Source organism: Caloenas nicobarica, chromosome 17 (assembly GCF_036013445.1).
Source record: "Caloenas nicobarica isolate bCalNic1 chromosome 17, bCalNic1.hap1, whole genome shotgun sequence".
Lineage (NCBI taxonomy): Eukaryota > Metazoa > Chordata > Aves > Columbiformes > Columbidae > Caloenas > Caloenas nicobarica.
Window position 1 is genome coordinate 4353355 of NC_088261.1, and position 15346 is coordinate 4368700.

At 40.5% G+C, this 15346-nt stretch overlaps 1 protein-coding gene across 1 annotated transcript in view; it reads right to left on the minus strand.

Annotated features, from left to right (window-relative positions):
• Positions 1 to 15346, minus strand: part of TAOK1 (TAO kinase 1) — a 69810-nt gene that overhangs the window by 19755 nt on the left and 34709 nt on the right. The window contains exons 4-15 of the mRNA XM_065647498.1: positions 14974 to 15075; positions 13655 to 13700; positions 12667 to 12763; positions 11766 to 11879; positions 10931 to 11022; positions 8271 to 8364; positions 6768 to 6849; positions 4643 to 4810; positions 3574 to 3777; positions 2229 to 2363; positions 1394 to 1630; positions 503 to 631 (exon numbers count right to left, since the gene is read on the minus strand). Coding sequence (XP_065503570.1) covers positions 503 to 631; positions 1394 to 1630; positions 2229 to 2363; positions 3574 to 3777; positions 4643 to 4810; positions 6768 to 6849; positions 8271 to 8364; positions 10931 to 11022; positions 11766 to 11879; positions 12667 to 12763; positions 13655 to 13700; positions 14974 to 15075 — 1500 coding nt within the window. The remainder of the gene's footprint in view (positions 1 to 502; positions 632 to 1393; positions 1631 to 2228; positions 2364 to 3573; positions 3778 to 4642; positions 4811 to 6767; positions 6850 to 8270; positions 8365 to 10930; positions 11023 to 11765; positions 11880 to 12666; positions 12764 to 13654; positions 13701 to 14973; positions 15076 to 15346) is intronic.

Here is a 15346-nt window from a genome sequence, read left to right on the forward strand (position 1 = left end):
ATTATTGAACTATTGCACAGCTTTCTCCATGGATAGTGTTTTACAGATACTTTCCTTAAAAAAAAATCTGCATGTCATCTTTGCTGTTCTGTTTTCTTGCTGCTACAGAAATATCATGTAAGTGATAAGAAACTTCACTAACCACTGCAGTGCATGGTCAAGATCTGCAGCAATAAGGTTCGAGAAAAATACTCACAACCTTTCTTCAACCACCTTTTTTCATTCCTTAGGATTGCCAAATTTGCATGTTTTTGGCTAAAAAGTAATATTAGACAATGGAGAAATGTGTATGTTTACAAGATAAACATTTAGGTACCAATAAACCTTCTAAAGTCAAAGGTATGAAACAAACACAGGACTCTGCTCATGAAATGCAGGACTTGCTGCAATCCATCGAAAGATCTCTTGTGCACAGCGCACGCTGATTTCTGAACGTTCACCGCTCCCACGCTGTATCGTATGCTCCGCTATTGGTTCACGTTTCTCATCACAGACGAGTTACCTCTTTCAGCTGCTCTTTACGGAGTTTATATTCTCTCTTCTGGGACTCCAGGAAACTGTTCAACTCTTTTTTCTGTTGGGCCTGAATATGCTGTTGAAACTTCTTTTCTTCGTTGGCCATCACTTTAGCCTACGGCAAATCCAGCAGCAAATCAGTTTGAGCCCTGATGCATTATGGTTTACGCTCTGTTTCATCCCCAAGACCCAGAACTCAGGGTACAATCACCACGATACTCACCACAATGAATAAGCACAAGTCTCAGGAACTTGCCCTCACTCTCTTCTCTTTCCACCCCCCATCAAGGCACCCAGCAGGAGCCCTTTTTCAGTCCCTCGTTTCCTCAGCCCTATTGTTCCGCTAGTCTTGCCTAACCAAGTCAATATCTTCTGATAAACTGTACCTTAGCCCTCCACCGAGAGATTCAAGATGAACTAAGAATCAATAATGATTGCTGCAGGTGGCACCACTTCATTATCAATTATTTAAAACCATAAAACCCCCATATCCATAAGGAACTAGATGGTGAACGTTAAAGCGTAGCTGGAAAATTTCTCTGCAGGCGAATCTGCCTCTGTAACACTCAATGGCCGTCAGTTATTGACAGCATATACATGGCAAAAGAAAAGAAAAACCTTACAGTATTTTCTCTGGGGTCAGTACACTAACATTTAGGATAACACACTGTGATGAAGGACATACCTTTCCTCTAGTTACATAAACCCCTTAGTGTAAGGAGGTGATGTATTAGCCTTTTTCTAATTAGCAATTTGCTTGGCTCCTGAAAACAGACATGTAAGAGACTACAATGTCATCTCTTCATCAGTGAGGGGAAGTGGACAATTCAATGTAACGAACAAATATAGACTGGTCTGCTAAACCGTAATCTCCTACCTCTTTTTCCATGGCTGCTTGGTGCTTTTTAATCAGCTTTTCCATTTCTGCAGCAAAATTGTTACGCTGTGTTTCAAGATCTTTGTCCAACCTGAGGCGATGCTCGTCCATCTCTGCCTTCAGTTTATTCTCTAATGCCATCAGTTGCTTCTGGTGTTGCCGTCTCATACGTTTATAGCCAGACATCTGCTCTCGCAGTTCAGAGTCTTGCTCATGTTCCTGCATTTGCCTTGTCACCTAGGAAGATAACCACATTGGGCCAAAGTAAGTTAATGCTTCTTAATCTGCTTTTAAGCAATCTTCAAGCAAAAAAACCCAAAAAAACCCCAAAAACCAAACCAACACCAAAAACCACCTCAGTAAAGAAATATCATTTTGTTGTAAAGAAAAGCATATGTCCTAATGGCAGCAGATTAAAAACTGAATTCCGTTGTAGAAGACACAGTCACATGAGCTCCCGCAGAAAAACTGTAAAACTGTTTTAAAACTGCTACTAAATGTCTTTTTAGCCCACTGTAATATGAGTGTGTGTATATACATACATACGCAAATATATGTAATATGCACATGAAAATAAACCCCAGCTTATTATGATAAACACTCTCCTGCATTGTACTAGGTACACTGGTTTTGAAAATATCTAATACACACAAATTACATTTGCCTAGGTGTCATATTTAAGCTTTTATCAACTATTTCAGTGATAATATCTTGGTCAACGAAGATAGCTTATATCCTGATGCAATCCTAATAGCTCTAAGTAGTTTCATAGTGCTATATATGTTCAAAGGCATTCCTTCCTATACAACTTCATCAAAATAAAACCTGAACGTACCAGCGATGCTGTGCGTATAGTAGCAAAGTGCTCTCGGTTGCGATAATGAGACTTGTGGCGAGATACTTGGGGAGGAGACTGGGGTTCTGATGCCCTTGTTCGAGGATCTGATTCCTCTCTGTAGTTTTCTTCCTCCTTATCAGCAAATATTAATGTGAGAGGATAAAGAGAATCCGTGTTACTAAAGATTTTTATTTTGGTCTGGTTCAAAAGACATTCAAAAGGAAACAAAACAAAAGCATTTTACATTCAGTAGTCCTGAAAAATCCTCCTGCAAATAAGTTGGATGAAGGAATGTACTCTGATCTAGGATCCTTGCTTTTGAAAATTTCACTGCACATTTTTATTACTAGGAGGAAAATTACTAATTAAAGCTGAAAATGAGAAATGGAAAACTGAAAACTGAGAATGTTTACTTCACCAAAACATAAAAGCTAGAAAGTAGATTATATCAGGTCTGAAAGACAAAACCAACATCTTTGTAACCCTGAAAGACAGAGGAAGATTTTCATTACGCCCACGACAGAAATACCTCAAAGCAAATTTTTAAATTTGTCACGGTGTATTCTACATTCTTATTTTGAGTTTGTCATTCATCGCAGAGCGATTAGTAGTTAGATGTGATATCCTAATTAACTCCCCGAGGAAATACCTGCGTCTGTTGCATATCTGGGCAAAGAACAAAACATTCTAACCACACCTCTCATTAGCCAGGGGAACGCTCCTGGTTTGAGAGAAGGCTCGATAACCCCTCGGCAGCAGGAGCAGCACGGTTCAGTGGGACGCTCCCTGGTTTATCCTTCATCGTTCGGGGATAACACAGGGGGAGAGGTTTCACGCCTTGCCACGACCAGAGTGCTGCATTTCTTTTTCTATGCATCTTTGTTCATTAACCACATATTCAAGCATTGGGATGCTTCGTGCTTCAGGAACAGATTTCAACCACTGCTGTGGGTCTTGTCTCTGAGAATTCACTAACTAGGAGGTAAAAAGAGGGAACACTCGCATCCTTTTGTCCCATGAAGCAGTGTTCTGCAAATTAAGGGCATCCGCTAAATATTAACAAACCTATTCACAACATGCCATTCTAACTCCTCACAGTGATGCAAACTGCTTTTGAAACAATTCAACCAGTAAAGTAATTTTTACTGAAATCAACAGAAACAAACAGTTTTTACAGCAACCTTCCTAAGTTTCCCGTGCACATTAATATATTTGGGGCGCAATATTAGAACCTCCAAATAACGTCTTAGGATAAGAAGCACTCAACTTTTTACCATTGTGCCAACCAAATCCTCTCCAATTTTACACCTTCAAAGGTACCCAGTAAAAATCCAATGCTTACCGGCTTTAAATGAATGACAGAGCTATTTGACATCACGGTGTGGTCCCCCTCCATCATATCCAGCTCACTCTTATCATCCGAGGCATCTGGAAGACTGTTAACACTACTGCTTTGGCTACTGGCACTGATAGACATACTGGGAATGGACTGATTACTCCCGACACTATTGACTGTTCCTGTCCTGCCGACACCGTGATCTTGCTCCTAGGAGAAAGGAATTATTAAAGGAAATCCAAATCCATCGCAGTTGTATCTGTGGACATTACCAAATGAAATGTCCACTCGTTTCCTTTCTAAAGGCATCTACCCGCCGTGTCATGGCAGTTCCCACCCTCTAGGCATTGCCATGAAACATTTCTCTTGTGGGATGCTGGGGAGAAAACGAATCAACCTTGTCAAGATTAACTGGCTGATGTCAGATCCTTTTCAACAGCGAGCCTGTTAACAAGCTGAACTCTATCACGTATCAGCACCAGCGTGTCACCAGAAACCGTTCTGACACCAGCATCATCCCAGTGCTCAGCTGGGACCCTGCACCTCGCACGGTGCCTTTCTGTCTATGAGAGAACTGCAATTCAGCCTCAATTTCTGCATGGTGATTGCAGCACGCAACCCAAAAAAGAAAAACTAATTTCCTTGATGACTTTTTTTAAAAAATAAATAAATAAAAATTTCTATGTCTTAGACTCAGAACAACATTCTCCAGACAAAACCAGAAGACTGTCAAGGGCCTTGTATATATATACGTTCAAAACAGAGGTTAACTGCAGTTGCTGAAACAGCCCTCACAAAGCCTTATAAACAGGCAAGGAAAGCTGGGATTTACAGAACTGCAAGCTGACAGTCCAAGCGTGAACACGCGGCACAGCTTCTTGCCAGCGCGAAGCATCTACCCTGTTCGTCCTTGTCCATGCCTTGAGGTAGCGTTACTCCAAGCACAGGGAGGACGGCAGAGCTTACAGCCAGGCGTGCGAACAGCCTCCCTTCATTTTAGCAATATCTGAGCTGGGATTATTTAAACGACAGCATCATTCTCTGTTTCAGTGATGAAATCCAAAGTTTCTCTCACCTCCTCCTCCTCCTGGGTTTCGACTGCAGGGCCATTGTGTGCCTCCTGGAAGAGGAGCTTCTTCATCTTACGGTACTGCAGGTTGTCCAGTTCTCTCACTGCATCCTTTGTTCTCTGAATCAAGTCTATTAACACTGTTTCGGGCCGCTCCCGAAGAACAAACATGTGCTGTAGAACACACAAACAGGCAAGTGACCTCTTGTGCACATGCTTTGAGGACACATCACGAGCTCTAGTTGGGTTTGTTAGCCCTGTTCCCCGCGCAGGAGGAAGACACCTTCACAGCTTACATTGGTGCTGATTTTAGACTTCATGATCCAGATAGATTTCAGAACGACTGCCTTCTGATGGGAAACATCCACCAAAAAATAAAGAGTAAAAAAAACCCAAACCAATCCAGAAATGGTAATTCATGTACCATGAAAACGGGCTTGGTTTAAACCTAGACTTCTTTGGGTGTTGGGATATTTAGAGACGTTATCTACTTGTGGTTTAGAGGGGGAAGGGTAATTAATAACATATAAATGCTAAAGGTGTTAGACTGGTTAAGTATCTCTAACCAAATGTTAATTAACTCATGAGATACTCTTGCTATAAAAGCCATGGGCTTGTTTAGAAAAGCTTGAGAGTCAAACATATGACATACAGCTCTAAGTCATAAACCAGACAGTGAACCTTCAAGACTGGTCCTAAAACCGTTAGCCACGTTACGTGCCTTTTTGGGGGATATTCACTGCATTTCACTGCAAAAGTGGTTACGTTTTGCCAATAGGTAAAACAAGTCTTGTCAGAAGCAGCTTTTGCAGTCTCCAGATGAAATGTGCTGTGCAAGCATGAGTCATTATTAACACCACCGCTAGTTTCATTTTGTTCCTTTGGAGAACTGCGTTGCCATTTCCAACATGTCACATTCCCTACCTGTCCCTGCAAAGTGGCATGCAGCTGTTTCAGACTATAGATATAGAAGGAATACATTCACAAACGTTTAATTTCCATCAATGTTCTCTTTAATTGCAGTGCAATGCTCAAAATAAAACCAATCTGCAGAGTTCTGAAGTGGCAGGACTACACACCCACACCAAAACCTTTACTGGATAATTGCATTCGCTTTCTGAATACACAGTTTTTAAAGAGGCAAAAGCCCTCAGAACCTTTTAAGCAAAAACGTGCAAAAAGGTGATGATAAAACCTTCATAAATAGCATCCATTTCCTGGTAACGCCCAATTTTGGAAAATTGCTGTTTAGCACAAAACATGGCCGAGAAAAAAAAATCCCCCAAAATAATGTCACGAGCACTGTGAAGAGAATGACAACTTAGCAAAATTCTGAATACCACCTGATGCCACAAAGGAAATCCATCAAAGTCACACAATAAAGCAGCTCTAACACTGAACTTCTGCACGAGCTGCGTTCATTTGGGAACACGTCAGCTTTTTGCAACAATCTACCACATTGGCTTTGTTTCCAGACAAGAGCAAGGAAAATCAAGTATCTGCACCATACAGGAGCAAAAATGAAGAAAATAAAGGCTAAGAAATAAAGCAGGAGAAAACCTGCAGACAGCTGAGGCTTATTCATGTCAAGGAAAAGTATGGGGGAAAAACCTGCTCTCCTCTGCTCCCTTTCCCCCAGGGATACTATTAGAACAGCGGATTTCAGTTCTACATGTAAAGCACATAGGGGATGGGAGAGGATAAAAAGCCTTTAGGGGTGTATATATAGCATAGAATAAAGCGGGAAGTAACGAAAGGTATTTGTTAACTAAGGCATGGCAGCTCTGTCAGGATTAATTATAATCACTGGAAGGATAGACTGAGCTTAAGAAACTGAAACTCCTGACAAGCTGGTGGTCATTTAGTGTCACTTGCTGGGGCGTTCTCTGATGATGAGAACAAGGCTGGTTTGGAGAGTCACCTGGGGACCACCCGAGACCCTGCAAAGGGGCAGTAAAGCGGGACCACCAGCTCAGCATCCTCCTCAGCCCCCTCAGCTCAAAGGTGCTGAGGTAACACGCAGAGAGCATCATTAACCGTAACCCAGTATGGCAGGTGAGATAGAAGAGCGCCACAGGGCATGGACCCTTTTAAATAGCATGTGGAAAACAAAAAGGACAAGCAAGCCAACCTTCAGAAGCTCCTCTGATGTAGGCCTGTCTTGAGGAATTTTCTGGAGGCAAGAATCTACGAAGTTTCGAAAATAATCAGACCTGTGGCAAGGAAAGAGGAAAAAAACCAAACAAACAAACCAAACAAACAGCTGAGTTAACAACCCAGTTTATTTTTCACAGCTCATTAAGGAATCAAGACATTGACATTTGGGCACTGCTGGCAGAAAGAGGGGGGAGAAACCACACCGATCCAGCACTTCACACTACAGCCTCTGACATCCCAAGTCAAGCCAAAGCCCACTGCTACTAGTAGGTAGATCCCTTTAATTTCAGCTTCCAGACAAAATGTTTCAGCTTAAGAATGCAAGAATTTGGGGCAATTCAAGAGGAAGAGAAGTTGCGCATAAAGACAGACACCCATGTATCTCTGTGCGAACATCAATCCCGTCCAATTCTACATGGCACAAACTCCACAAGGTCTGACCAGAGCCCCTGCCCCATCCCACCTCTGTGCCCACGTGTTTCACCCACAAACTGTTAGCGCACAATTCCCGAAATGCCTTTGGCCCCTCAGACACAACCTCTACACTCTTGTGCAATCTGACACAAGTGAGACTTAAGGTCATTATTTGTTTAGGAACGTCTCTCCTTCTGCAAGCTAAAATTCTGTATTTTGCCCTTGCGTTCTCTGAACAGAAGTCTTCAGAAGGGCAGGATTATAACCTGAAAAGAGCAGCACATCAGTTGTACGGGTTTTATTTCTTTCCTCCCTCACTGCTCCCCCCGCCCATCATGTAATAGGGGGTTTGCTACTGCAATTTTTCGGTAAATTAAATTATTGCATTTTTTGGTCAGAAAAATGCGTAAAATGAGTTGAATGTTTTGTCAAGCACCAGGGTGTGAAACAGCCTAACCAGAAAAATCTCAACAGTAGAAAAAATTTCTAAAAATAAGGTACAATGTATTACGCTAGAGGCCTAGGACTATGGCTCAGAAAAACATAGTCAGGAAGTTTTTAACTTTTGAAATTAGTTTACTGTGTTTGCTGTTTCAAAAGCCAGTTGTTGAGGCTGGGAGGCACAAAGTTTTACTACTGTGCTTTATTCTTCTGAAATTTATGCCACAGACACTTGCCACACACAAGCAGTGTCTTCATCTTGCAAAGCAGCACTTCAACAAAACAGGATTTAGGAATTGACAGTGTGGTTTGTGATTAAAAAACACTAAAAACCACATTTTTGGCTAGCAAGGGAGCTTCAAAAGTTTACTGACCCATGAACTGTATTTTTTACGGGATCCGATGTTCTTCCAGCAGGATGTTCTGCTTCTACTACATTCTAGAGTCTAAAATGCATATTTAGTAATCGGTCAATTTTCTATATAAAATGTATAGTGAACTTAATAGGAACCTTCCAGCTCACATCCTCCCAACAGGAATCCAGCCATTTCAAGAACTTGGCATGACAAAGCACTCCATTTACAGCAATTCCCTACAACATTCCTCCCTCAGTAATACTCACCATTCATTAGACTGGAGTGTAGGGGATTCATTCTGCGCTATGTGATATAAGGCACTCATTGCGTTCATATTAAACAAAGGAGGCTTCCTTTCCGCTACACACAAAAGAAAATAATTTTTATATAGGGAGATAGTCTCATGTTTTCGCTCTTTTTTAGTTTACATCCCTTTAAAAAGAAAACCACATCAGCAGAGTCACTATTGCCTGAACATGGAACCCCAAACCAACCCTACCCTGCAATCAGACAGATATGTTGGCACGTGTCCTATACCATTGCAGAAGATGAAAGCGCTTTGAAGATCAAATGCCTTGTCCTCTCAAGCTTTTAAATTATGTGGTTTATCATAGTTGAGTTCTCTGACTCATTGTAATGTACTAAAATAAGAGTAAGTTAACAGTAAGCTCTGTACTCAGTGTTTAGCCACTAAGCATTCTTGATTTCATATCCCCTCTTCCCCCTCTTTTTTCTTTCTAAACTACAATTGCTAAAAAGCTAACAAATATTTAATTCTAGCAGGACAGCAGAGATGAAGAAAAAGCTGGTTACAACGACCAGCAAATCGCACTTAACTGACTAAGCACATGGGCAGGAAGTCAGAACAGGCCAACTCTTTAGACTATTTTGAGAGTTGCATTCTCTTTGGCTCTTCTCTCTTTTTCAAGCTTGTGTTACTCTTATAGACTGACACAGCATGAAAGCTTAATGAGGAAGGATATGATCTCACTGTAACAACAAAATTGAAGCTTCATCAGAATGTTTATGGGGTGAACCTATAAAGCTCAGCCTTGCCATAAACATTCTGGAGAAGCTGGTCAGGCCACGAGGATGTTCCTACACAAGTGAAAATGCAACAGAAAACTTTCCTTCCTGATAAAAAAAACCAACACCAAACCCCAAAACCAAAACCAACACAACAACAAAAAACAAAACCAAAACCCACCAAACCCACAACAGCAAAACCCAAACAAACAAAAAATACTGCTATTTTCTCATTCTGCTTTGCAATTTTGAGTCGAATAGTAGCAGTAGGCTATGTAGAGATCACAGGTCACTCATGGCTATCACAGGATGGACTAAGCCCTACAAATTCCTCAGAACGGATAAATTGAGGAGTTAAGCCTTTCCTCAAATGTAGCACTTTACCTTCTCTAATCTGTCAGATAACTAGCTGCTGCTATCGAGGATCAGACTGATTATCCATTAAACTATTTTAACTGACTCCTTCAACTGACTGTTCTCCGTAGCTTTTTTTTCCTCTTAACTCAACCTGAATAAAATAGAAATCTTCAGGAAGTGCTGAAACTGAGCCCTCAATGAGGCCTTCTCCAAGACTAAGTGATAATTTGAGAAGACTACCAGACACCTCATTTTTCCTGCTTTCTTCCCATGCTTATTCAAACCAACACAAATGAGATAACCACACCAGCCCAGCCTACAACGCTCTACCGCCCTGACCTAGTCTCACCTCCCACCGACGCTAGAAGCTGCCGATGAAGCCTAAACGCTTCATCTTGCAAAAAGGCGGCGTGCGGGAAGGCACCCGGGGGTGTGGTGGCCATGAGCTCACCGCATTCCTGCAGCCGGCCAAGTCTCCTCGCTGCACTCGGAGCAGGATTCCGTCATGACAGTCACACCCCTTCGACTTGGCTTTAAATTGCCAACCCCCCCAGCCCCCCCACCGCAAAAAAAAAATCTCTGCTCTGAAGAATCTATTTCATGTCCTGGAAGAAAATGAAGTTGACAGTTTGGAATGCCAGACAGCGTTTTTTGCTAAACTGTGCGGTTCACATGGATTAGTGTGTTCCTGAGAGCTCCGGCTGCCCGGAGCGATGAGATGTGACAAGGAGGGCAGGATGGCCCCGGGTACAGCGAGACGGCCCGAGACAAACTTACGGCTCCGTGCTTCCACAGAGCTGGGTCCTGGCTCACACCTGAGCAGTGCTGTGCTTCAGCAAGTGTATTTTTGTACTAAGAAAACACTACACGTTAAATTTAAATGGAATGCCATACACACACAGTCCCTTAAAATTAATATCCTGCTTTAAGGAGTCCATTGTAATGGCGGTGCTATTGTTTCTTTTGGGTTTGATTTACAGGTTACCACTTCAAAACTGGATTATTCCCTACCTTTTTTTTTTTTTTTTAAGATATTTTCCAGCCAAATCTATTCGCAAGAGACATCAAACACCGAATACAGCTTTGAAGCTGTCCACTTATCCCAAACATCACCGCTGCAAGACTTGTTAATATACCTTAAGTTTTCATGCAAACAATATAAACTTATAACACTAAATATATTTTCACACTGGCACTTTCAATGGTTCATTTCTAAAGGGGTTCAGCAAATAGACTGTTTTTCAGTTCAAAAGTTAACTGCCTCTTCCATAGAATACGAACACTTTTAGTGAAATAGCTGGGCTATTTCCTTTGTCTATATAACTCTTTTTCTTTGGGTAATGAAAACACCAGTTCAATAAACATCAAATTGGAGACTTGGCTTGAATTCTAGAGAGCACATTTAGCTCTTTCCTCTAAAATGCAAGTTCCAGAGAAACCTGGACAAGGAAGGAAGCATAGATCTTCTGCACTGTAATGCAGCTGAATAAGTTCTAGGTATTAAATAACTCCATTTTATAAATTTTCAAAGAAAATAACTTACCTAACTCGATACAGGTAATTCCAAGAGACCAAACATCTACTTTGCCATCATACTGCCCTTCATCCATGGCTAAAATCACTTCTGGGGCCATCCTAGAAAAGGAAATTGGTGCTCATAAAATTCTGGGCCACGGAACACATTATCATCATCAGTATTTCAACGAAACAGGCTGGTTTACTGATTTCAGCTGCCGTAAACAAATCACTCCCCATGGTATCAGGCGTGAACATGGGACACGGGGAACAAAGACCAGGCACCCTCGCTAGTAGGAGCCTACAGAGGCCACGCGATTTCTCCTGCGTTTTTTTTGGTTACAGCAGCACCACCTTCTCGCCCTCCCGCATTTCCAACAGTTTAGCTGGTTGGCCAGCTCTGGTGAAATAGTTATAGCATGCAGTTGTGTAAACACCACAGATTAGGTGTAAGAGATCAAAAGCATACAAGGGATCTGCAAAGGGTTTTGTTCAATGAACCTGGCCTTTCCTATGAAAGAAAAAACACTTCAGTTATTTCAACAACCAGACGCGGTGAGAACATAAGAATTGTTAAAACCACTGCGGGGGAGTGATTAAAATATATTACAGATTAATCTACCAGTTAAAGTCAGGTTAAGTAAAACAACAAAATATTTTTATTACTTTTTGTGAACAAGGGCTCACAGTTTCTTGAAGTCAGAGCCTAATTACTATTTAATATATTTTTGCAAAGTACATTTTATTGCTACCGCAACCGGAAGATTACAAAGTTAGTTCCAATAAAGCCCAAGCATGTTAAATACCCAATAAATGATCCTTTTACTTCACAAAGCCAGAAATGCCTGAAACTCTTGGCTTACCAATATGGCGTCCCCACAAATGAGTTGGCAGGAGATGCTATGGAAGCAGACCCGAAGTCAGCAAGTTTCACCTGTCCTGGCTCTGTCAGCAGGATGTTTCCTGCCTTGATATCTCTGGTTATAGAATACAAATGTCAGTATTATTCCTCTCCAAAAAAAGAAAACCTTCTATAGGACTGACTACAAAACACACCAGTTCACACATGTTCAAGCTGCAGAATACCCACATTTCCTCCAAATACAAAATCTTTAACCTTTAGGTTAATAGCTTAACATGGCTCTTGATCATAGAATCTAGTTTGTCTGAAAAATCAGCTTAACGTGGCACACCTGGATAAGCTTCATATACAGCACAGTAAAACCTTCTAAATCAGCTATGTCCTTTATAAAATGTTTTTCAGAAAGTCCTAGTAATGTAACTATTCAAACCCTTCATCCTACTGAAACGCAGCAGGTACTTCAAATACAAAGATCATTTGCATCCCATACTTACCGTGTGCTTCTCAACACGTGTATTCATGTAAAACTAATTTTTCGAGTATTAGCGCTGTCCCCCTCCCCAGCAATCTCTGCCTTGCAGTTGCTACAAGCTATTCCGGTGAACTCAGCCTGCCTTGCTATTCACTGCTTCACCGAACAATCAGTGGCGTGTCAAGTACTGAAAAGCTCAGCGGATTCAAAGCAATCCTACAGAAATTATGAACACCAGTTCTAAGAGACAGTGCACAAGGAGATACGTAACTTGCTAGTATGTGACTACTTTAAATCACTAGTTTGGGAGCATCAGGACACTGTGAAAAGAAAACCTCTGCTTACAAATATCAAATTTGGTATGAAGGAGATACAATCAACAAGTAAATTACCTGTAAGCGTGTGAGACAACAGAAGTATAACCACTTACCTATGGATCATATTGTGAGAATGCAAGTATGCTAATCCCTGGAGAGCACCATGGGTAATTGCTGCTATTTCCACTTCTTGCAATGGCTTTTTATGAACTTAAGGAAAGAATTTATTTGAAATTCAATATTAAACAAAACAATGCAGTTTTCAGCATGCAAGTGAGTAGTGTTAACAATGTAAACAGAGAAAAAACACTAAAACTTCGTTTTTACTAGGTTTGGTATGAGAAGCCAACGTAAGAATAGTTTCACAGCATAAAGTACATTTTATAATGGGATGTAATCTTCTGACTGTAAAACGGCAGCTATTTACTATCAAAAAGAGACTACTTTGCAACCATAAACTACATTCCTGCCAGTTCTGTGACCATTATCCCAAATACCTATTTGAGACTCAATATTCAATTTTTCTTTAATGAAGCTAAATTACAAACCCTAGGACTTTACGACTATTCACACATGAATAAATAAACTGCAGCAATACAGATGACTCTCTGGCCTTTTGTCCTGAAACGCTTCTGGCAAGGAAAGGAGATTAACAACTTACTGCCCACACATATATCTTCAAAGAAAGTTCACTTCAAGAAGCCTGATAGAAAAATGACCATTTAACAAAAGACCTCATAAAGGAAAACTCTATTTTAGTCCACAGGTCTACAGTTGTTAGTAAGCATTAGGATCAACAGCCAGGGTTTTCAGAAATAAATCTTGAACTGTCATGACAGAAGAACCTAAAACTCAGAAGATAAATAGCTGACTGACAACTTAAAAATAATAGGAACCAAGGAGAAAGTAGGCACCTGGGGAAGCCGATATTCTACAGAAAAACTACTACAGCCATGCAAGAATTTGAAAAAACGCAACTGTTCGCACACACTCCGCCGCCAAAAAAAACTATATATACTCAAGGACAACTCTGTGATGCCGTACCCTCCTACTCCAGTACTACACTTCTGACTTGCAATCAAATAAACGTGCATGACATACCTTCTAGTAAGTCTGACGCCGATCCTAAACAATATTCCATAACGAGCTGTATGGGAAGAAATCAAAATAGTTGTTAGAAAAAAAAATCTCTAAAATGCACCTTTTCTAGATTTCTATCTAGAAATAACCACTGGTGCACACAATGCAGATTGCTGTCACCAAAACCAGTGTTGCTTCTGACATGAGCCCCCTCCGAGCACCGTCACCCTGACCCAGCCCATGAGGACAGCTCTCACTGCAATGAGCACAGCAACAAGCCACAAACTCGTAAGGAAGGCAAATGCATATTCCTAACCAGTTATGTATTGTATTACCCATCTTATTTTATATGCACGTACTTAACAGGAATGTTAAACTGCATTTAACAAGCTTATCAGAGTATTAAAGGGCTATTTCAGGATTTACTTAAGATTTTGTCCCAGTGAGATTTCAAAAAAAAAAAAAAAACAAACAACTAAAACTTTGTCCTACAGATTTATTGAAGCTAATACATAAACGGTAGTACTTACAAATTAAACTATTAGTTCAACAATATGATTTCTTTCGTATATTGTGCTACATAAACTTTGTCAATGAGATGCCTACATCCCACTTTTTGTTTGACAAAATGCTTCCTCTGCATAGTCAATCGCATCTATTCCTACACATGCTTTTACACACAAAAAACTCAAATAAACCCAATTTAGCTTGGGAGGTTTGGGGTTTTTTGTTTAAATCAAATGTAATAAATTGATTAGGAGACGACAGCCAGAGATAAAACCAGCTGGTTGGTTTTGTTGCCTGAAAACACACACACACAAATGACAACAGTAACAAACAATATACAACAGAAGAATTTAGGTAAATAATAGAAATAGTAATGACTCAGAATATACTTTAATTACAGTTATCGGTAGGAATTCTAACTATTGCATTAAAGTACAACTGAACACCTGCTTCTGGAACACGTTCCGTTAACATGTGAAGTACTGAACCATTACTACTCAGTGACGTATCAAACACATTGTTAAATTCTCACCTTTCCTTAAAGCAAGAAAAGTGATGGATAAATTTGTTGGACTCCTCCACTATTATTTATTTCAAACACTCAGTCCATCAAGCTAAATACTCAAGAACCCAATCACCTTACTCTGCAGGTGAACATTTCCCTAAATCTTGTTTCCAAAAACCACACTCAGTTTTGCTGAGCATCTGTAAGATCCTTGGCTTTGCTCATCTGAGTCTGTGTGAGTGTTCAGGTGCCTCTTGAAAGCAGCTGGAGATATTTTAAAGTGTCCTCAAGCAAGGCAAGAGAACCGCAGAGTGCAGCAGATGCTTACCCATGCTGTATGCTCCCGCAAATAGCAGCCTTTGTATTCTATACTGTTAGGGTGTTTTATTCTTTGGAGGAACTTGACTTCCTTAATAATATCCTGCCATTTCTGTAGAAAATAAAAGGAATAGAAAGATTTTATAAAACTGTTACCTTTTTTCTGTTGTTAATTTAGTATGTCATTTAATTATTTAAGAAGCAAGGTTCCAAATCAAAATAAATTTACATCGACGCCATGATGTTCACTGCTTAACTCCTCAAAGAATCCACAAAATAAGAAGCTGATCGATTAAGCTGTATGAGAAGAGTCTAAGGATCTCTCATCAATGTAATACTTTATGTGTATGCATAGGATATACTGGGAAACACTTAATATCTGA